Source organism: Pseudophryne corroboree, chromosome 10 (genome assembly GCF_028390025.1).
Source record: "Pseudophryne corroboree isolate aPseCor3 chromosome 10, aPseCor3.hap2, whole genome shotgun sequence".
NCBI lineage: Eukaryota > Metazoa > Chordata > Amphibia > Anura > Myobatrachidae > Pseudophryne > Pseudophryne corroboree.
This window is the reverse complement of record NC_086453.1, coordinates 49,745,949-49,769,431: the sequence shown is the minus strand read 5'-3', so window position 1 is coordinate 49,769,431 and position 23,483 is coordinate 49,745,949. Positions and strand designations below refer to the sequence as shown.

At 45.6% G+C, this 23,483-nt stretch overlaps 1 protein-coding gene across 4 annotated transcripts in view; it reads right to left on the bottom strand.

Annotated features, from left to right (window-relative positions):
• The window catches only part of POU2F2 (POU class 2 homeobox 2), a 158,087-nt gene that overhangs the window by 56,473 nt on the left and 78,131 nt on the right, over nt 1-23,483 (bottom strand). The window contains exon 1 of one of the 4 annotated variants that reach the window (XM_063942359.1): nt 3,801-3,887. The exons of the other annotated variants lie outside the window; for them this stretch is intronic. Coding sequence (XP_063798429.1) covers nt 3,801-3,831 — 31 coding nt within the window. The 5' untranslated portion in view covers nt 3,832-3,887. Of the gene's footprint in view, nt 1-3,800; nt 3,888-23,483 lie in introns of those variants that run through there. 4 annotated transcript variants of the gene reach the window in all.

Here is a 23,483-nt window from a genome sequence, read left to right as displayed (position 1 = left end):
CATTCAACGTTGCATCTGCCCCATTGTGTTCAGGCCCAAAAGGAACAAACGACTTTGGTTTCATCATGGCCTTTTGGTTGCAGATATACTGGTATACTGTACACAGAAGTTTTACAGGCCTGTCCCAATGTACTAATAATATTATTATGATGATGTAACCAAGTGCAAAGTATAGGTAGAAAACAAGTGCTAAAGCAAGAAGGGAAACATTAATTCTGTGCCTGGACTATAAGACAAATATCAGCAGTTTAATTAATTATATATATATATATATATATATACACAATACAGTTTACCCGGCACTCCACCTGTGATAAAGCTGGTTCTGGTGCCCTCATAAAAGGAATGTAAACAGGCAAAGATGCGGCACTCACGAACTCTTGTAAAAATAAGTCACAGACCCAGTTCAGGTATGATCAACGTTTCAATCCTCTTTATGGATTTTCGTCAGGAACAAGCATCTGACGAAAATCCATAAAGAGGATTGAAACGTTGATCATACCTGAACTGGGTCTGTGACTTATTTTTACAAGAGTTCGTGAGTGCCGCATCTTTGCCTGTGTATATATATATATATATATATATATATATATATATATATATATATATATATATATATATATATATATATATATATATATCTATATATATTTTTTATATATATACATATACACACACACACACACATAATCAGGCACACCCCTGAGTGTAATAGAGTAAACTGAGAGAGGTTGTGGGGATTACTGGTCCAGGCAAGGAGGTTAATGAGGGGGAACTCTCACTTCTGCTTCTGGCTTCCCAGCTAAACAGACTATTTACCGAAATAAACTAAAAAAAAAAAAAAAAAAAAAACCTCTAACAAACCCTACAGCGTTACATACACACACTCTATATTTATACACATGGTGCGTAATCAACACAACACACACATAATACAGGTCTCACGACACTGCCCACACACACCAAAACTGTTGTGTCACATCCTTGAAACCATAATAAGTTTTACTCTTTTATTATAATTTATTTATTTATTTTTTGGGGGGGGGGGGGGGTGTAGGTGTATGAGCTGAAGAGATCTTTCAGTTTCCAAGTCAAAATTCCCAGCTGTCCCTGTGTATCAGCACCTGTCCTGACATTATGTTTTGGCCCCTGCAATTTCTCGGCTTGTTTTGGGTGCACTGTTTAGTATAAAAGGGAAAGGAGGATTTGCCGATCTATTTCACCAACAAAAAAAGTGAGAACGTTCTGTTAATTTCTATAAAGGAATAATTTAGAGAGAAGAAAAAAAGTCTGTGGTAATTAAATGAATGTCAGTTGGTAACATATTACAATGAAGATTGGCGAAGATTGAATTTGACGCAAACGTCATACTTAATATCTGATCTTAATATCTGAACAAATCTGAACTATTAATACAACTCCTTAGGCCAATCTATTTAACACCCAATTCACACATTGCGGAGCTGCTGTAAAGACACATCCATTGAGAAGGTTATAATCCAGTATCTTCTCACTACAATGATCACACCATCTGCGAGTGTGACACACAACACCGCTTAATGAGATCTGGGGGAAATGTGACGCTCCAGGACTGAATATTCAGATTATCCCGCACTTGGAGTGATCTCTTTACTTACACATGTTCAATACATCATTTTACCACCATTAGAACTGGTCTGTGCGATTACAAATTAATCAAAAAGGTCCATCAATTAAAAGGATAGGTTCTTGCACCTGGGTGGGGGCTGGATTGCAAAACACTTGCATTTAAATTTTACTTGCCTGCATTTTGTATAACATTTTTGAAAACTAGATTGAGGACCACTAATAAGAAGTTATTGGAGTCTGGCAATCATGAAGTGTAGAGTCCTAAACAAGGGTGTAGCTACCATAGGTGCAGGCAGTGCAGCTGCTATGGGGCCCAGAGCTGAGAGAGGCCACCTTCCCTGTCACAGTTACATGTGTTATGTACAAGGGTATAGGTGCAGGCAGTGCAGCTGCTATGGGGCCCAGAGCTGAGAGAGGCCCACCTTCCCTGTCACTCATGTGTTATGTACAAGGGTGTAGCTACCATAGGTGCAGGCAGTGCAGCTGCTATGGGGTCCAGAGCTGAGAGGGGCCACCTTCCCTGTCACAGTTACATGTGTTATATACAAGGGTGTAGCTACCATAGGTGCAGGCAGTGCAGCTGCTATGGGGCCCAGAGCTGAGAGAGGCCCACCTTCCCTGTCACAGTTACATGTGTTATGTGCAAGGGTGTAGCTACCATAGGTGCAGGGAGTGCAGCTGCTATGGGGTCCAGAGCTGAGAGGGGCCACCTTCCCTGTCACAGTTACATGTGTTATATACAAGGGTGTAGCTACCATAGGTGCAGGGAGTGCAGCTGCTATGGGGCCCAGAGCTGAGAGGGACCACCTTCCCTGTCACAGTTACATGTGTTATATACATTTTTCACCATTGGATGGTACGTAGGGGTCCTTTCATACTTTTTCCTTGGGGCCTGCAATACATCTAGGTATGCCCCTGGACTGGCTCATTGTAATGAGGCACAATATGAACGGGGAGCACTATATAGCATAATGTGAATTGGGGTACTGTGCGGCATAATGTGTACTGGCAGCTCTGAAGTGTGACATAGGGTGAACTTAAGCACTACTGCGATTCATTAAAAAAAGTAGGGGCACTACTATGGGGCATAACATTAAATAAGGCTCTACTATGGTTCAGAAAATGAACTAGGGCACTATTATAGGGCATACAATCAACAACTGCTGCAGAGAAGTGTCTCTCTAGAAGCACTGGGACGGGGGCCCTTCAAAATGTTGCTATGGAGACCACAAAGTCCTGGCTACGCCCCTGATCCTAAATGATTCAGACACCATGGATTGCACAGCGATGTTCTATACAGTCTATGGCGTTACATTTTATGTAACAGTTTAAGTTAAACTCAATGTTTAAAGGGGTGGTCTTCAGTATGCCGGCTGTCGGGATCCCGGCGCAGCATGGCGAGCACACAAAGGGCTCATTTGCGCTCGCCACACTGTTGGTATGCCGGCGGTCAGGCTCCCAGCGCCGGTATGCTGGTCGCCGGGAGCCCGACCGCCGGCATACCATACTACACCCGTTTAAAGAGCATGTTGCCCCGATGATGGAACGGGATAACCGCTGTGGATGCCCCACCAGCAATGATATTGCTTGTCCACTCACTTGTAAAGTACTATTTTTACTCATCCTCATTTACAAGGACTGACAGGTAAAGCAATTAAATCTGCAGCCATGGAACATACACTTTGCTGTCTGGGAACATTATATGGACCACATGCAGATCCTAATGTATAACAGGATGACACCACATTACCACTCAGTACTGCAGATCACTATTACAGTCAGTTCTCAGCACACACCGATCTGAGCCCTCCCACACTGCTGATTTATCAAATACTCTGTGCCCTACTCTCATACACCCCTCACTTTCATTCCACGCTAACCATTATTGCAGCACTCTCACTTTATAATCACTATTGTTCTGTACTGTTCCTTCACATGCAGCACTGGCTCCCTAACTCCTGTGTTAGATGCAGACAATCTTCAGTGTTGTAGAACTGCAAGTCTAAGCATGTCCTCATAGCTGCACTACAGCCAGAAAGCAATGTGTTGCCTAACTTATTGTATATATCATTTTGGTTTTATATACAGGCATCCTTTCCCACCCAACTCCCTACAGAACCTCTGTATCCCTGCAGTGTACAACTGTACCACAATGTGGTCCATAGTAACCTCTCCAGCCACACTCTGCTCACCTGTTGCCCAATGATTACAGATCACCATCATGAGAGCTAGCAGCTATGAGAGAGCAGAGATCACAGAGGATACAAGAGTAGTGAGGCAGAGACAGCATGTAGGAACTAGCCCTCCCACACTCATTGTTAACCCCAAAGCTGCCAGCCTCAATGCATTAACCCATTAATGACAAGGCTCAGAATGCTACTGCACCTTGCTCATTTCTATCACAGTGTTAAGCCTCTATCCATCACTGGGTTACACCCTGCTGTTTTTTCAGCATTGCCTCTCTCACTACTACCATACTGGAGCACGTAAACCCTCAATCAGCAGTGTTTTAACTTCTGTAAGGTTTGACATTACTGAACTTGAAAGGAAATATCCTTTGTGCAGAGTTGCACTGAGCAGCAGACTGTCAGTGCAGCTTTTCATGGTTTTGAATCAAACTAACTAGACTTACCATACTATCCCTTTAAACTGGGACACTCATGGATTGCACGGGATCCGGTCTGAAGATCGACAGTGTCTAGGTCGACAATGTTTAGGTCGACCACTATAGGTCGACAGTCACTAGGTCGACATGGATGGAAGGTCGACAGGGTTTCTAGGTCGACATGTGCTAGGTCGACAGGTCTAAAGGTCGACATGAGGTTTTCACATTTTTTATTTTTTTTCATACTTAACGATCCACGTGGACTACGATTGGAACGGTAAAGTGTGCCGAGCGAAGCGAAGGCATCATGCCCGAAGCATGGCGAGCGAAGCGAGCCATGCGAGGGGACGCGGTGCACTAATTTGGGATCCCTGTCACTCTACGAAGAAAACGACACCAAAAAAAAAAAAATCCTCATGTCGACCTTTAGACCTGTCGACCTAGAAACCATGTCGACCTTCCATCCATGTCGACCTAGTGACTGTCGACCTATAGTGGTCGACCTAAACATTGTCGACCTAGACACTGTCGATTTGATGAACCACACCCGGATTGCACAGGTTCTATGACTGATTAAAACCAGGTGAAATGCAGGCTTAAAGTCAGCCCGGGGCTGGTGACAGGGGGTCAAAGGGACACCTGTACTGGGCCCCAAGAATCAGAGGGCCCCCAAGGATATGTCACTTAGTGCCCTGCAGGGGTGTGAGCCGTCTTATCCAAATAGTGACTGTGCAGCAGCTCCACTGGCCAGGATTCCCGTACCCTGCACCGGCCTCTTCTGGTGGGGTGTGAAGGCTGCATGGTACCTGCTGTGTGATGTTTGGGTCTGGATACTGGGGAGTGCAGCGCAGGTGAGTCTCTCCCCAGGGTAAGACTGGATTGGTGAAGGGATACAAGGCTTTGGGATGGAGTGAGGAAGCTGGGAATGCAGCATGGAGTCATTGAGGAGAGACAGACTGTGAGGTTTGTGGGAGGAAGGAGAGAGGGAAATACAGACTGTGCTGTTTGAAGGGAAGAACGAGAGATACATATTTATATATGTGTATAAAAAATACGTAGCACAGCAAATTCCGTTTTGCTTTAAAAAAATAAAATAAAATAAATATATATATACCAATCAGCTTTAAAGGAAACCTTTTCAGGTACATTCTATAAAATGTAAGGGAGATGCTGATTGGTTGCCATGGGCAACTTCTACACTAGTCTGTTTCTCCACTCTTTTTACTGCTTCATGAATAGACCCCAGTATGGTAAGCCTAGTCTTAACGCTTTCAAATTCATATCTTAAAGGGAACATTGACTCAACATGTATTAGGCATTTCTCATGACCAAAAATACTCTTATGGTCAGAGCATATGCACATGTCCAAGTCTAGTACATATGCATATTTAGGCCTACCATACTTTCCTACTAAACCGGTAAACATATATATTACACGGAATCAGTATGATATCCCGGCTGTCGGGATCCCGACGATCAGCAGTCCAACGCCGGAATTCTGACAGCCAGAATACCGGCGGCGAGTGCAGCGGCTGCGTTCGCCGCGCTTCGGGCACTAATCTATTCCCCCTCAGGTGGTGACGTGGACCACCACCCAAGCATTTCACAGGATGTCGGGATTCCAGCGTCAGTATCCTGACTAGCAGGTTCCCGACAGCCGGCAACGTGATTGCCTCCCGAATTACACAGGTTCTGTGATTGGTTGACTTCGTATCTGCATTTCACCTGGTTTCAATCAGCCACAGAACCTGTGTAAAAGCACAGTATGGTAAGCCTACTCTCATTTCTACATTTTCCCTGAAATACTGTATACAGTTACGGATAAAAGTATCTTCCCTGGTGGAAGTATATATTTAAGGTTAATCATCTCACCTGGTCCAAGTATGTAGATACAGTGGGCGGGATGCAGCATGCATCGCATTTTGCTTGCGATATATCCTGCCACTCTACGCATGCATATTGGCGTTTACTACACCGTTTGCATGAGGAAGATCGCAAAGAACAACTCGTGCGGTAAGAGTTGTCCTTTGTGATGATAGGACTTCCGGATTTAGGACCCGGAGTGCTATCTGTGCATGCGTCGAGTGCCACGCGGGGTGCTGGGAGGGATCCCTCTCAGAAGGGGCAGTGCAGTAGAAGCCCATATGCTTCTATTGGCCAACGCCATCTGAAGATCCAAGCCCCAAAATCTATTGCATTCCGGGGCTTGGTGCATATGCGGCACTTGGCCAAACCTCCAGAAACGGCAGTTTCAGAGGTTTGACGCCATATTATAGCTTCCTCCATCTTGTGCAGTATGTGTTAGTTTCCCAAACTCAATCCACAAGGGATCCGATTCCTAACTGTCCATGTTTTAAGGATATCCATGCTTGAGCACAGATGTTTGGATCAAACTGACTGAGGGCCTTATTCAGCTTCGATCGTTACTGCGATGCAATCGCATTTTGCAGATTACCGTATGCGCAGCTCGGCAGATACGATCCCATCGCAGTGATGCGAATGCCTCTTCCTGAATGACAGGAGTTTGGAAAACACTGTGGTTCGTACATTTCCCCTCGTTAAAGAGTATGGGTTTACAAATGTAATCCACATTTACCATGTAATATAAACCTGCTTCCTATAATTCAAGGATATGTTTATCATTGTGGCCTTTTTTCTCCTCAGTGATAATTCCATTGATCCTGCTTTTCACACTTCTTTTCCAAAGCCAGAATAACATGGTTGCTGAGGATACCGTTTACCTTGACCTACCTCACAAAAAGCCCCCTAGCCATATCTTTCAGATAAACCCCTACTCACCCAGCCCACTTCACTGCAGAGGTGGATGGGAGCTGGGAGGCTGGACTACTCTCACAGGACCGCAGGAGAACGCCTCTCCTGCAGGAAGAGTAGGAAATTATGCATCATTTATACCCTTCCTATACTGTACATGCATGAAGAGGTGGCATGTAACCTTATGTCAGGTCTATGGCAGATTAGCTTCAATTAGCCTAAAGCAGTGGGCACCGATTTTTGCAGTCCTCGATAAGATAGTCGCTGCCTACAGGGGGAGTGTGTTTTCACTGCATAAACTGATTTTGTGCAGTCTCAGCAAGCAGACCAGGACTTACTCTTCCAGTGCGATGAGAAGAGGCTGATCAGGGCTGGAGCTGACGTCCGACACCCTCCCTGAAAATGCTTGATCCCGCCTGCGTTTTGCCGGACACTCCCTGTAAACGGTCAGTTGCCACCCACAAACGGCCTCTTCCTATAAATCTCCTTGCGAACGTCCGTACGAATGGATTCTTTGCACCATCCCGTCGCAGGGCGCCGATGTCTGTTGCAGCCGTGTGACGCACTGGCGCGGTGCATGTGCAGTTTGGATCTGATCGCCCGCTGTGCGAAAACACACAGCAGCGATCAGATCTGAATTACCCCTATTGACCTTAAATAATTTTAATTGGTCCTGGCAACCCTTCAAGTGTCCTGAGGCACCCCAGGGTGCCACGCCACACAGTTTCAGAAGCATTGGCCTAAAGGATGGAACCCTTTGTACTGCCACTTTACCATTATTTGTCTCACATACTGGCCCAGGATTCTGTATCCTATTGCAGGGATTTATCATAGAAACATTAGTACACATGTGACCAGTGTAATACATTTACTGTACCAGCAGCCCAGGCTATGTAGTATACCCCTCGGCTGCCAGTCCTGCCATATTCCTGCAAGCAATGCCATGCTTCAGGTCTCTATGCACAGCACTGCCCTGGCCACAGCAGGCTGACTGCATTAACCTTTATTAGTGTCATTTATTTATGAACCTGGACAATATTTGCTCCTACAAAAGTAAGCACAGCTATTCTCAGATGTTTAGTAATGCAAACACCTAAGTGGTGTTCTCAGTTATATGATGTAAGTAGGGCGTTTCATGGCTGTAGCTGTGATTCTATGGGTAAGCTGCTGTGTTTGTTGGAGCGTGGGGCAGCCCCTTACACCACATCCTGCAATAACAGCGCCTAGGATCAGGCTCCTCCCAGCACAGGGTGGCAAAGTCACACACACACACACTCTCTCTCTCTCTCTCTCTCTCTCTCTCTCTCTCTCTCTCTCTCTCTCTCTCTCTCTCTCTCTCTCTCTCTCTCGGACCTGGGCTCTGTTATACACAAGCTACGAGCAGTGCAAGTCAGGCAGGTAGTGAGGACCTCTCTCCATCAGTGATGAGTTATAGAAGTAGTTACATAACACTTCAGTCAGCCTGACAGGTAACCTATGCATAATTTAACAACATGTACACATACAGGGTGGCAGGTCACATACACACACTGTCCTGCTCAGTCAGGGTGACAGGTAACACACACATACACACACACACACACTCACTGTCCCTCTCAGTCAGGGTGACAGGTAACACACACACACACACACACTGTCAGGGTGACAGATAACACACACACACACACACACACCCTGTCCTGCTCAGTCAGGGTGACAGGTAACATACACTGCACTGTCCCTCTCAGTCAGGGTAATAGGTAACGTATACATACACAGTCCCTTTCAGTCAGGGTGAGAGATCACACACACATACTGTGCCTCTCAGTCAGGCTGACAGGTCACACACACACACACACACACACACACACACACACACACACACACACACACACACACTGTTCCGCTCAGTCAGGCTGACAGGACACACACACACACACACACACACACACAGTCCCTCTCAGTCAGGGTGACAGGATACACACACACACACACACACACACACACACACACACACACACACACACACACACCCTGTCCTGCTCAGTCAGGGTGACAGGTAACATACACTGCACTGTCCCTCTCAGTCAGGGTGACAGGTAACGCATACATACACAGTCCCTTTCAGTCAGGGTGACTGGTCACACACACATACTGTGCCTCTCAGTCAGGGTGACAGGTCACACATACACACAGTCCCGCTCAGTCAGGCTGACAGGTCACACACAGGGCCGGATTAAGGGCCACATGGGCCTGGAGCTGAAAATTTTCAAGGGCCTATACTGAGATGGAGAGGAGCGGTGAGCAGTGTTGTGTGAGTGTAGCCCGAGTTACTTGTGGGTGCACATCCAGTACACTATGTGCCCCAATGTCTCCCTAAATACATAAACACAGAAAAATTTGATAATTTTGTGAGAAAACTACAAACACAGTTGTAATACTTTGTAATACTTATGATTTCTGATTGTTTAGCCAGCTGTCATCATCCTGCTGTCAGCAGGATGGGCCTATTTTTATGTGGAGGCCTGGAGCTGGAGCTCCATCCGCACCATTGTTAATCTGGCCCTGGTCACACACACACACACACACACACACACACACTGTCCCGCTCAGTCAGGCTGACAGGTCACACACACACAGATACACGGTCCCGCTCAGTCAGGCTGACAGGTCACACACACAAACACTGTGTGCAAATAAATCCTCTCTATAAACGTCGCAAATGAATTGCCGCACGTGCGCAGTGTGACTGTGACGCATTCATAGTTGGGCGACAATCGCTCAACTCCCATAATATCGCCATTGCGTACAACTCTGCATCAGGCCCTTAGTCACTATAAGCTGTTTTCAGACATCTCACCCATCTCAGGCGGCAAAACCCAGTGTGAAAGAAAAACAAAATTCTCAATGGAAGACTACAAATTAATCTCTCCACAGACATCAGTTTCCTGTCACAGCGACAGAAATCCCACCACAGAAACCAAAATACCACCACATAAATCAGACTGCGAGCTTAGTGTCTCATTAGAAAAAGCATGGTGACACCACTGTGACTTCTTATACTAAGTGGCAGCCATATTTACAGCTACAGACTGCAATGAAGGCAGGCTGCTCATAAACCTGATCCTACTTGGACACTAAATAATATGGTTTGGAAGCTTTGCAAAGTATTGTACCTAAGGTATGTTTTATCCAACATCATCCTTCTCCAGACTGACAGAACCGCATTACCTGTGACTACAACTGTACGCAGGCGTTACCTGTGACTACAACTACATGCAGGCATTACCTGTGGCTACAACTATACGCAGGCATTACCTGTGGCTACAACTATACGCAGGTGTTACCTGTGACTACAACTACATGCAGGCATTACCTGTGGCTACAACTATACGCAGGCGTTACCTGTGACTACAACTGTACGCAGGCATTACCCGTGACTACAACTGTACGCAGGCGTTACCTGTGACTACAACTACATGCAGGCATTACCTGTGGCTACAACTATACGCAGGCATTACCCGTGACTACAACTGTATGCAGACGTTACCTGTGACTACAACTACAGGCAGGCATTACCTGTGGCTACAACTATACGCAGGCATTACCCGTGACTACAACTGTATGCAGACGTTACCTGTGACTACAACTATAGGCAGGCATTACCTTTGACTACAATGATACGTACGGGCCTTTAGGCGTTATCTGTGACTGTACACATACACGCACATTGGGGTTAATTCCAAGTTGATCGCAGCAGGATTTTGTTAGCAATTGGGCAAAACCATGTGCACTGCAGGGGAGGCAGATATAACATGTGCAGAGAGAGTTAGATTTGGGTGGGGTGTGTTCAATCTGCAATCTAATTTGCAGTGTAAAAATAAAGCAGCCAGTATTTACCCTGCACAGAAATAAAATAACCCACCCAAATCTAACTCTTTCTGCACATGTTAAATCTGCCTCCCCTGCAGTGCACATGATTTTGCCCAAAAATCCTGCTGCGATCAACTTGGAATTACCCCCATTACCTGTGACTGTACGTATACGCATGATTACTTGTGACTGTATATATACGTATGATTATCTGTGACTGTATATATACACAGGCATTACCTGTGACTGTACATATACACAGGAGTTACCTCTGACTGTACATATAAGCATGATTACCTATGGATACAACAAATCTCTTCATAAACCATGTCCAGCAGGTATAGATCATTAGGTCAGCTGTATGATCGACATGGTCAAAAGGGTGACGGGGTCAATAAGTCGACACACACCTTAAAAGGTTGACACAGGAATGGTCACACAAAAAAGTTGATACAGTATATGTTTTTGCATTTTTGGGTGTCATTTTGTATGTTTAACCACGTGACCCCAATTAGGGTGGCACATTGCTCGCCACACTTCGGGCAAGGTTACTACTCCCAATCGTAGTCCAGGTAAATGGTTAAGTATGAAAAAGTTGGAAAAAAAAATTACATTTAAAATAAACTTGTGTCAATCATCGTCATGTTGACCATTTGAACCTGTGGACCGCAAGCACTGTCGACCTTTCACATGTTGACTTACTGACCATGTCAATATTTTGTACCTGTCGACCTGATGCTGTCGACCTATTGACTGTCAACCTTATTCTGCTCGATCTATCATCCGGATACCATGGGGCATATGTAATAGGGTCCGAGTCTGTCGCGAGTGTGGGATGCCGGCCTATCTCGGAAGTTTTTTTAAAGCGGCAATCATTTATAAGGTATGGTTTTGTTTTGGACATGACTGCCGCTTTAAAAAAAACTTCAAGATCGTCTGGCAACCTACACCTCTGGCAAACTCGGACCCTATTACATCTAAAAATATTATCGGGAACAAATCCCTTATACCGCATCATACTAACCTTTGGTGCAGTGTTTCTCCTTATCAAGAACAGAATGTATGTATTGTAAACAGATAATCCCTACTCTCTGAGACTAAAGGGAAATAAATGTTGTAAAGTAAGGATGTGTGGAGCAACAATTGGGCCTTATGCTGCGGTGCATGCACTGCCGAGCCAGAGCAGCGGACCCATATTTTGCCACTATGCATACGTCAAAGCTGAACTGCACAGCAAACGATTAGCGAAAGCACACACACGGGATTACTAGCGTAGTGAGTGGCAGGTAGTCAGCGTTTGGGGAGGTAACAGGGTAGGGGGCGGTGGCAAAAGAAGGGCAGGCGTGTGGGGATCCTTTTCTGGGCATTGCCGAGTCAGTCACTGTGAATTGCTTTGCAGCTGGAGAGGCCCCGGTACCTGAGGAGAGCCGCTCAGTCTGAGACAGCACAGGATTGCTCAGAGGTCCGATGGAGCGACTGGCATGCGTTCGATGTCCCTGCTTATGTACAGTAGTGGCCCTCATTCCGAGTCGTTCGCTCGGTAATTTTCTTCGCATCGCAGCGTTTTTCCGCTTAGTGCGCATGCGCAATGTTCGCACTGCGACTGCGCCAAGTAATTTTGCTATGAAGATAGTATTTTTACTCACAGCTTTTTCTTCGCTCCGGCGATCGTAGTGTGATTGACAGGAAATGGGTGTTACTGGGCGGAAACACGGCGTTTTATGGGCGTGTGGATAAAAACGCTACCGTTTCCGGAAAAAACGCGGGAGTGGCTGGAGAAACGGAGGAGTGTCTGGGCGACCGCTGGGTGTGTTTGTGACGTCAAACCAGGAACGTCAAGCACTGAACTGATCGCAGATGCCGAGTAAGGTTGAAGCTACTCTGAAACTGCTAAGTAGTTTGTAATCGCAATATTGCGAATACATCGTTCGCAATTTTAAGAAGCTAAGATTCACTCCCAGTAGGCGGCGGCTTAGCGTGTGTAACTCTGCTAAAATCGCCTTGCGAGCGAACAACTCGGAATGAGGGCCAGTATGCGAGCAGTGGATGTGAGATGCCGGCAGTGGGCATCTCTGTACATAAGATGATGGCCGAAGTCAGCATATTTTCTAAAGTACCCTGAGAGCGAAATCACAGCTGCGCATGGACCTGCACGCCCCTCTGAATCCCGCCCTTTGTTTATACAGTAAGTGTTTCCCAGACTGGCTATACGTGCATCATGTGACTCACAGAAATACATTACTCTTGTACACTGACATTTGATTATTTTAGTATATGTTTATGATACAGTGCATCTGGAAAGTATTCACAGCGCTTCACTTTTTCCACATTTTGTTATGTTACAGCCTTTATTCCAAAATGGAATTCATGTTTTCCCTCAAAATTCTACACACTATACCCAATAATGACAATGTGAAAAGTTTTTTTTTGAGATTTTTTAAAATTTCTTAAAAATAAAAAACTAAGAAATCACATGTACATAAGTATTCACAGCCTTTGCTCAATTCTTTGTTGATGCGCCTTTGGGAGCAGTTACAGCCTCAAGTCTTTTTGAATATGATGCCACAAGTTTGGCACACCTATCTTTGGGCAGTTTTGCCATTCCTCTTTGCAGCACCTCTCAAGTTTCATCAGGTTGGATGGGAAGGGTCGGTGCACAGCCATTTTCAGATCTCTCCAGAGATATTCAATCGGATTCAAGGCTGGGCTCTGGCTGGGCCACTCAAGGACATTCACAGAGTTGTCCTGAAGCCACTCCTTTCATATCTTGGCTGTGTGCTTTGGGTCGTTGTCCTGCTGAAAGATGAACCGTCGCCCCAGTCTGAGGTCAAGAGCGCTCTAGAGCAGGTTTTCATCCAGGATGTCTCTGTACATTGCTGCATTAATCTTTCCCTCTGTTCTGACTAGTCTCCTGGTTCCTGCCACTTAAAAACTTCCCCACAGCATGATGCTGCTTCACTGTAGAGATGGTATTGGCCTGGTGATGAGAGGTGCCTGGTTTCCTCTAAACATGACACCTGGCATTCATGGCAAAGAGTTCAATCTTTGCCTCATCAGACCAGAGAATTTTGTTTCTCATGGTCTGAGAGTGCTTTATGTGCATTTTGACAAACTCCATGTGGGCTGCCATGTGCTTTTTACTAAGGAGTGGCTTCCGTCTGGCCACTATACCATACAGGCCTTATTCTTGGATTGCTGCAGAGATGGTTGTACTTCTGGAAGGACAGCTCTGACAGAGTGACCATCGGGTTCTTGGTCACCTCCCTGACTAGGGCCCTTCTCCCCCAATCGCTCAGATTAGACGGCCAGCCAGCTCTAGGAAGAGTCCTGGTGGTTCCGAACTTCTTCCATTTACGGATGATGGAGGCCACTGTTCTCATTGGGACCTTCAAAGCAGGAGATATTTTTCTGTACCCTCCCCCAGATTTGTGCCTTGAGACAATCCTGTCTCGGAGGTCTGCAGACAATTCCTTTGACTTCATGCTTGGTTTGTGCTCAGACATGCACTGTCAAGTGTGGGACCTTATATAGACAGGTGTGCGCCTATCCAAATCATGTCCAATCAACTGAACTTACCACAGGTGTACTCCAATTAAGCTGTAGGAACATCTCAAGGATGATCAGTGGAAACAGAATGCGCCTGAGCTCAATTTTGAGCTTCATGGCAAAGGCTGTGAATACCTTTGTACATGTGATTTCTGAGTTTTCTACTTCTAATAAATTTGCAAAAATCTTAAAAAAACTTTTTTTCACATTGTCTTTATGGGGTATTGTGTGTAGAATTTTGAGGGGAAAAATGAACTTATTCCACTTTGGAATAAGGCTGTAACTTTACAAAATGTGGAAAAAGTGAAGCGCTGTGAATGCTTTCCAGATGCAATGTACATACACTGAAGTACCAAAAGTCATGGGATAGGTACCTAGTATCGGGTAGGACCCGCTCTAGCCAGGTGAAGTGCAGCAACTCAACGAGACATTGATTCCACAAGTGAATGATCTCTGGAGAGATGTTAACCCGTGCCATCTGGATAGCTTCCCACAGCTCCCGGATATTTGTAGGTATCGGATCTTGTGCATGAATGGAACTCTCCAGCACGTCCCATAAATGCTTAATTGGTTTTCTTGTCGAGCGAACATGGTGGCCACACCATTCATCTGAACTCTCCAGAATGCTCCTCGAACCAATTCTGGACAGCTTGTGACTGATTACATGGTGCATTATCATGCTGGAATACTCCATCTTTGAGGGGCCATTTGAAGTCCCTGAAGGGATGCAAATGGTCAACAAACAATGCAACATAGCGGTTACCGGTCAATGATGTGTTCAGGTAGACCAGCGGACTCAACCCATGCCATCTGAACACACCGTACAACATTATGGAACCACCACAAGCCTGAATGGTGCCTTGTTGACAACAGGGGTCCATGGCCTTATGGGGTCTGTGCCACATCCAAACCCTACCATCAGCCTGAAACAACTGGTAGCATGACTCATCGGACCATTCCACATGTTGGCAGTTCTCCAGGGTCCAATTAGCGACAGCACAATCCCAGGTGAGGTGTTGTGTCCAGTGTTGTAGTGTTAATAGGGGCACTCTGGTGGGTCTTCTGCTGCCATATACTATGGAAGCTAAAGAAGGCTGCACTGACCTGCTGGATATATGTCTGGTACCTTCTGCATTGGATGTGAATGTGATTTAAGCCAGTGTCACTTGTCTGTTGCCACGGACAATTCTGGCCAGACTCTGCTGGTCATGATCATAAGCACCCGTGGTCGGTCACTGCGCTGTCCACGGTGGCTGGTAATGCCTTCCATGAGGTATTTGCAGGACATACGTAACACCATAGACCGAGGAAATGGAATGTCCCATCCATCGGGCACCCACTATAAGGGTGGTATTCATGTGACTGGCGGTCGGGAGACTGACGGCCACATGACCTCCACCAACATCCCGCCCCCTCACTATCCTGGCAGTCGGCATGCCGACCAACAGTTACTATTTCCACTCGTGGGTGTTCACGACACCCAGGGAGTAGGAATAGGACCCGTGGCGACCGCAGGGTGCCGCCAAGCCCGCAGCGCGGCGAGCCGGCAAGGGGCTTGCTGCACTCACCCCTCCCCACCGGGATTCCGGCGTCGGTATGCTGCCGGGATCCCGGCACCGGTATGCTGACCGGTGGTCTCCTGACCGCCGGTCGGCCATACCACACCCCCACTATCATACCCCGTTCGAACTTGGATAATGCACGTCGCCTTGCCATGAGCAGCTAATATTCAAACTGACTCACGAGACATCAGATTACAACTGATGCAGGTCTGGGCATTTCAGAGCTGTCACAATACGGTGGCGCCACCTACCATTACCTTTACATACTGATCTCACATGACTTTTGGCTTTCTGTGTATATTGTATTTTGTAAGCTTACCTGTTTTTGTAATAAAACCTACATGTTTACTAATTCAATACTGTACCCTCCTGGGACCATGGGGGTAATTCAGACCTGATCGCTGTTGTGCGTTTTCGCACAGCGGGCAATCAGGTCCAAACTGCGCATGCACCGCAATGCCTGGCACGTCGCACGGGAACAAAGCGGATCGCTACTCAGCGATGGGTTTGTGCGATGGATCCGTTCGCACAGGCGGTCGCAAGGAGATTGACAGGAAGAAGGAGTATGTGGGTGTCAACTGACCGTTTTCAGGGAGTGTCTGGAAAAACGCAGGCGTGTCCTTGTGTTTGCAGGGAAGGTTCCTGACGTCTATTCTGGTTCCGGACAGGCTGATGTGATCGCAGCGGCTGAGTAAGTCCTGGGCTGCGCAGAGACTGCACAAGATCTGTTTGTACAGCTCTGCTACACAAGCGATCGCACAATACTTACACTCCCTCTGTAGGCGGCAACTATCTGATCGCAACAGTGCAAAAATTGCTTGCTAGCAATCAGGTCTGAATTAGTCCCCATGTGTAATGTATCGGCACATAGGGGGTCATTCCGAGTTGTTCGCTCGTTATTTTTTTCTCGCAACAGAGTGATTAGTCGCTAATGCGCATGCGCAATATCCGCAGTGCGACTGCGCCAAGTAAATTTGCTATGCAGTTAGGTATTTTACTCACGGCATTACAAGGTTTTTTCTTCGTTCTGGTGATCGTAATGTGATTGACAGGAAGTGGGTGTTTCTGGGCGGAAACTGGACGTTTTATGGGCGTGTGGGAAAAACCGCTACCGTTTCTGGGAAAAACGCGGGAGTGGCTGAAGAAACGGAGGAGTGTCTGGGCGAACGCTGGGTGTGTTTGTGACGTCAAACCAGGAACGACAAGCACTGAACTGATCGCACTGAAAGAGTAAGTCTCGAGCTACTCAGAAACTGCAAAGAGAAGTCTTTTCGCAATATTGCGTATCTTTCGTTCGCAATTTTGATAAGCTAAGATTCACTCCCAGTAGGCGGCGGCTTAGCGTGTGCAATGCTGCTAAACGCAGCTTGCGAGCGAACAACTCGGAATGACCCCCATAGTCTATGCTCACTACAGTCAATTGCAGCCACGAGAAAGGGGACTGTGACAGAGGAGGAAGCCGCCCCAGGGCGAGAATTACATAAACTGGCATAAGGCATTTGCATAAAGTGATACCCACAGTGTTGTATCCTCTCCTGGGAAGATATATATATATATATATATAGCACACAATGCACTGTGTAAAACATACTTTTCCCAAACGTGTTCTCCTTAAATAGAAGATCTACCACAAGCAGTCTAGGCATTAGTACATTCAGCACAATTCTGATCTATAAACTTATCGTTCTAATTGAAGCGCTTATATTTTACTAAAAAGGCCAGCATCTTCAGCAGAGAACATTGGGGGGTCATTCAGACCTGATCGCTCGCTATTTTTTGCAGCGCTGCGATCAGATAGTCGCCGCCTATAGGGGAGTGTATTTTCGCTTTGCAAGTGTGTGAACGCCTGTGCAGCCGAGCGGTATAAAAAAGTTTTGTGCAGTTTCTAAGTTGCCCAGAACTTACTCAGCCGCTGCGATCACTTCACCCTGTCAGGTTCCGGAACTGATGTCAGACACCCGCCCTGCAAACGCTTGGACATGCCTGCATTTTTCCAAACACTCGCAGAAAACGTTCAGTGGACACCCACAAACGCCTTCTTCCTGTCAGTCTCTTTGCGATCGGCTGTGTGAATGGATTCCTGCGTAAAACCCATCGCACAGCAACGATCCTCTTTGCACCCATAGGACCCGCCTGCGCATTGCGGTGCATACGCATGCGTAGTTCTGACCTGATCGCAGTGCAGCGAAAAAATCTAGCGAGCGATCAGGTCGGAATGACCACCATTGTGCCTGGCTCAGTGGTGGAAGCAAAGTCTTAGCAGTACCGATGTTTGTGCAGTTCAGTGAGTATTGTTGCATTGTGCATGTGTCCAGATGGTCTTGCGTCGGCGGTCACAGTGCAAATTTGGACACAGTTTAATTGTGAAATAACGGGAGTGATGGTGAGCCACATGCGGGCGATTATTTTACCGTTTTGGGGGCGTCACAGCGTGCGTCTGTGTCGTTGTACGCAGTTCTAAAAGCTCTGGGGGATTAGGTGCAATGGACATTCTGCGCGCCCATAGGGTTTGCTCAGAGGTCAGATGGTGCATCCGATGTGTGACTGATGGTGAATCTTTGTAGGCATGGTGAAGATCAGAGAAGCGGTGTCTATACAAGTAACAGCGGCTGCATCATTAGTATATTTTTGTAGATCCGCTGAATGTTCATACTCAATTGCAGATGCAGCTGCATCCACCTCTTAATCAGGCCCATTTAATTTAATTGCAGCTGCTATAACATCTGGGATCTCTCCACAGACACTACTATATACAGCGAGAGATACAACCAGCCACAGAGACTGTGTCAGAAGTCTGCATCCTTATCTACTGCACCCAACTTGTGCAAACTGTACCTTTAAGCTTCAGGTCAGTCTGCTCATGAAGACCCCTTAATATCTCACTCATGTGAATGAAATACTCTACAAAGTGCTGTGTACTATGATGGCGCAAGCACTATATAAAAAATAATACTGTACCGTACAGGTGTATGATAACAAATAGGCAGTCTCCTGTCATACTGACCATTTAAGAGAAAGTACATTACGCCTGAGTTTTATTCATGAGATAATTCTAGCTCCTGGCAGAAGATAAAGGCTTGCATGTGTGTACAGTGCACATTACTCCTAGCAGCCAGCGTGATAGTCATTACAAACAAGCCAATTAGTTCAGTTCATTTCAGAAACTTAATTACAGTCTGCTCACGATTAAATTACTGCATGTGTCAATTTAAATGTACGGCAGCATGCAAATGTGTAAACCTATAATTTGGGTGCTAGAACTGGCACAACACCCTTCCTTTTGCCTTGTGCCACACAGCTGTAGTGTCTGCAGGATCTACTTGTATTTGGTGGCAGAGGGGGGGCCATATACACTATCATCTCTCAATGCTGCATAAGAAAATATATTGTGAGGCAGGTATCCTGTAAATCCTTGCCGAGATAGCAGCAAGCCTCTTGCTGCTTACAAGTACTAGCTATTGCCATAACTTTATTCCCTGGACTGGCACCAAGCACATATAGACAGCGCATGCCCAGAATCAATTTGCCAATCGCCAAGCAGGGAGGAGCATGGAGGCTGTCAGGGCGGGATCTTCTGATGCCACTCCTACAAGGCTCTCCTCAAAGGGACATAACTGCCCACATCACCTGAAGATGGCGCTAAGTATTGGGGAAATGTTTAATTCTCCGGACCTTGTAACTTGATTAGGTCGCAGTGCCCACTGAGAACGATCAGGCCTGCTGCCTGTAGCAAGTTTGCCTAATATCTCCTGCGTTAGGCTCTTCATAAATTGTCCTGATCCTTACACCAAGCTAATAAATAGACCCATAAATAGGAAGAAATAAATATAAAGCAAACGTATCTGATCTGCCTGTACAATGATTGCTTTTCATAGTTTATGGAGATCTTGATAGAAAATGCAGGACCTGCACTGAGTGTACTTCACAGGCAAACCCAACCAAACAGCTAAGCATGATTAGGATGGTAATGATAAATGGGAAACTGTTTCCAATTTTTGTTTCTCGCTCGCTGGTAAAATACGCAGCAGGCGGGAAGCGGGTAAGGAAACTCCTCAGTACTGAGCGTGATGAATGCCGATCCCAAAAAACGAATATGCACAAACGCATCCCAATGGGGGTAATTTAAAACCAGAGGAAGGACAAAGGCGCAGTGCCGCTTTTATTGCACAGATATGCCAATGTCCTGTATCACATGTATGTGCACGCCACCAAGAATGTAATTTTAAAGTACCAGTCTGTTTTTGGAGTGTGGGAGGAACCTGAACACCCGGAAGATAGTGTTCATTCTAACACCCTGCACCTGTCACAACTCACAACCCGCGCAGTTCCTGCCTGAGGTGACCTCTGCTCTGGTGCTACTAGCACCCTCTGGTCTGTATCTAGTAGCACCAGAGAGTGACACCAATGGCAGGGAAGAGGAACTGCACAGATGGTGACAGTTGCAGGGTTCTAGAATGAACACTACGGAAGATACCCACCGAAACACAGTGAGCACATATAAACTCCACACATGTGTCATGAGCATAAATGTAACTGATGACCTCAGTGATGCACTAATTTAATTCCCCTTAAAATGCTGAACTTTCATTAATTTGTCACGTTTGTGCAATTTAATGTTTTAATGACTCTAGCTTGCGTGTACATGTAAATGTGCTCTTGTGTATAAAATGTGCGGGCATGGCACAAATGTCACCCAGCTGTTACCCGGTCAGTTCTACATCATTGCATGTGTGTAACCCATGTTGTTTTACACGTCTAATGAGTATCTGTCGGCACCCACAAAACCAGGTGCACCCCATAATCTGCAATCCTCCCCTGCTTGAAGTTATTAAAATATTTCATCCTGAAAATCATAAACAGCCACTTGCAAACCTTTGGAGGCGTTCTCCACGCTGATCCGCTCAACTCGGATAAATTATTAATCATTTCTGGGGGAAAAAATGTAGTTGTAAATTTACGTTAGCAAATGGGCATCAGGCCAGGTGTGCAACGTAGGAAGGCCACTCAATGCACAACTAGCCTGTGCACGCACGTTTACACCTATATTTGCTTAACTTGTCCCAAGTGCATTGGCCAGTGTCACATCTCTCTGTCACTCGTGATCGTTATTGAATAATTGTGATTTATTTTTTTCTTACTGCTAAAATGGTTACCCCAAACCTTTTACTGAAACAATGGTACACAATAGAATCCTGCGAAAGGGATAAAAATTGTCCATTTACGGTTCATCCCCACAGAGCATGCAACACATCTAGCTAGTTGCTCTCTGCACAGGTCAGGTGGGCCATTATAAATCGTGACTCACTGATAACTTAGCGGCATCATGCGATGTGATGTCCGCACAGGTCCTCTTTTATTGAAGACGTTACAGACATACCAGTGACTATATCCTGGTGGTTACCATAGAGACACGTTGGTCCAATCAGAAGAAAGAAGCCGACCCTTCATATACGCATATAATGACAAATACAGGCATGCTGTGTGATACTCAGATTTGCATATATATACACACACATATACATTAATCCTTACAGTTACATAAGATATTGTATACATAAGACATGTATATTTGTTCACACACATATATAGCTTTTAGCATACACCAAATTGACATATAATATTTAAGTTTGAATCACAACACAAAATGCTTTTGAACCAACATAATCACAGAAAATACGAATCTACATACTGTATCAAGTTTTACTTAGTCAGTTTAGTGCAACAATTATTGCACTGTGTAATTGGTTATGTATGGGATATATTAATCTCCAAATAAAAATATGCACTGCCAACACTGACCAGCAGATGGCAGTAGTAGACCAGGCAAGTGTTGGTATTTTTTCTTTCTTTTTTATTTTTAAAGAGAAGAAAAGGATGAAGAGTGGTACCCACCAGCCACTTTCACACTGCTCTCTAACTGGATGTGCCAGTGTTTGTCTTCAGTACCCCTCCCTCTATTATTCTATATTCCTTGTTATTGACTCTGAATCTGCTTCATTCACTTTCCTGCACACCTTTCTTTGTATGTACAGTACGGTATAATATAACAGGTCGTAGAGCTGCAGCAATGATGCACACAGACATAGGTAACAAAGTAACAATCAGCAAGACAGACACAATGTAAGGAGGTTAGAGGTAACAACCAGGAAGATACAGACAAAAGCCAACATCTGGAGCACATTAAGACATAAAGACACATAAGACATAAAGTAGCATATAACCTATACATACTCGGCGCACGAGACAAATAACATACATATACAATTGGAGCACATAATACACAATATAACATATAATACGTATACAGCACTGGAGCACGAGACACAATGGAGCAGATGTACCAAGCCTTGCAGAGAGAAAAAGTGGAGAGAGAGATAAAGTACCAACCAACCACCTGTCATGTTACAGGCGGTGTCTGAAAAATGACAGGAGCTGATTGGTTAGTATGTTACCTCTCTCCACTTTAACACTCTCCAAGAATTAGAACATCTGCCCTAATTAATATATGATATACACATATACCATTGGAGCACATAATACACAATATAGTTACATATAATACATACATACATACATACACCATTGGAGCACACAATACACAATATAGTTACATATAATACATACATACATACACCATTGGAGCACACAATACACAATATAGTAACATATAATACATACACACACCACTGGAGTACAATGTGTTGGGTATGAGATGCCGGCGGTCAGAATACCGACTGCGGCATCCTAATGGTGGGAATCCCAACAGGGGCAAGGTAAGTATACTTACCTTTCCACAATGACCCCCTAACCCTCCGTACCCACAGCCTAAACCTAACCCTCCCCAGTGGAGCCTTATCCTAACCCTCCCTCCCCGCAGCCTAACCCTCCCTGGGGGTGCCTAACTGTACCCCCCCCTTCCTTCCCGCAGCCTAAAACTAAACCCCCCCCCCCCCCCCCCCCCCAAACACACTCGCACACACACCCTCCCTGCAGCCTAAACCTGACCCTCCCCGGCCTAGCCGGTGCCAGCATTCTGAGCAGTGTCAGGATTCCGGTGTTGGCATTCCGATGTTATGTGTACTGATATCGCTTCCCCCCATGTATGACAGCGGCGGTGTGTGTACAATGTCAGGGGCGTCATGTGTTCCTGTCTATATAGGCGCATTTTAACTGCATACCCACCGGACACATAGACACATTCTCCAGTGGTTTATGTATCTTTATATGACATATAACATACATATACAATCGGACATATGTAACATATAACAGCTATATACAACACTGGAGCACAGAAAACACAATGTAACATATAACAGATAAAAACATATAACAGATACACAATGACACATCCAGCATTGCAGCACACAGGCGCAGTGTAACATATAACAGACACATCCAGCATTGCAGCACACAGGCGCAGTGTAACATATAACAGATACATCTAGCATTGCATCACACAGGCGCAGTGTAACATATAACAGATACATCTAGCATTGCAGCACACAGGTGCAGTGTAACATATAACAGATACATCC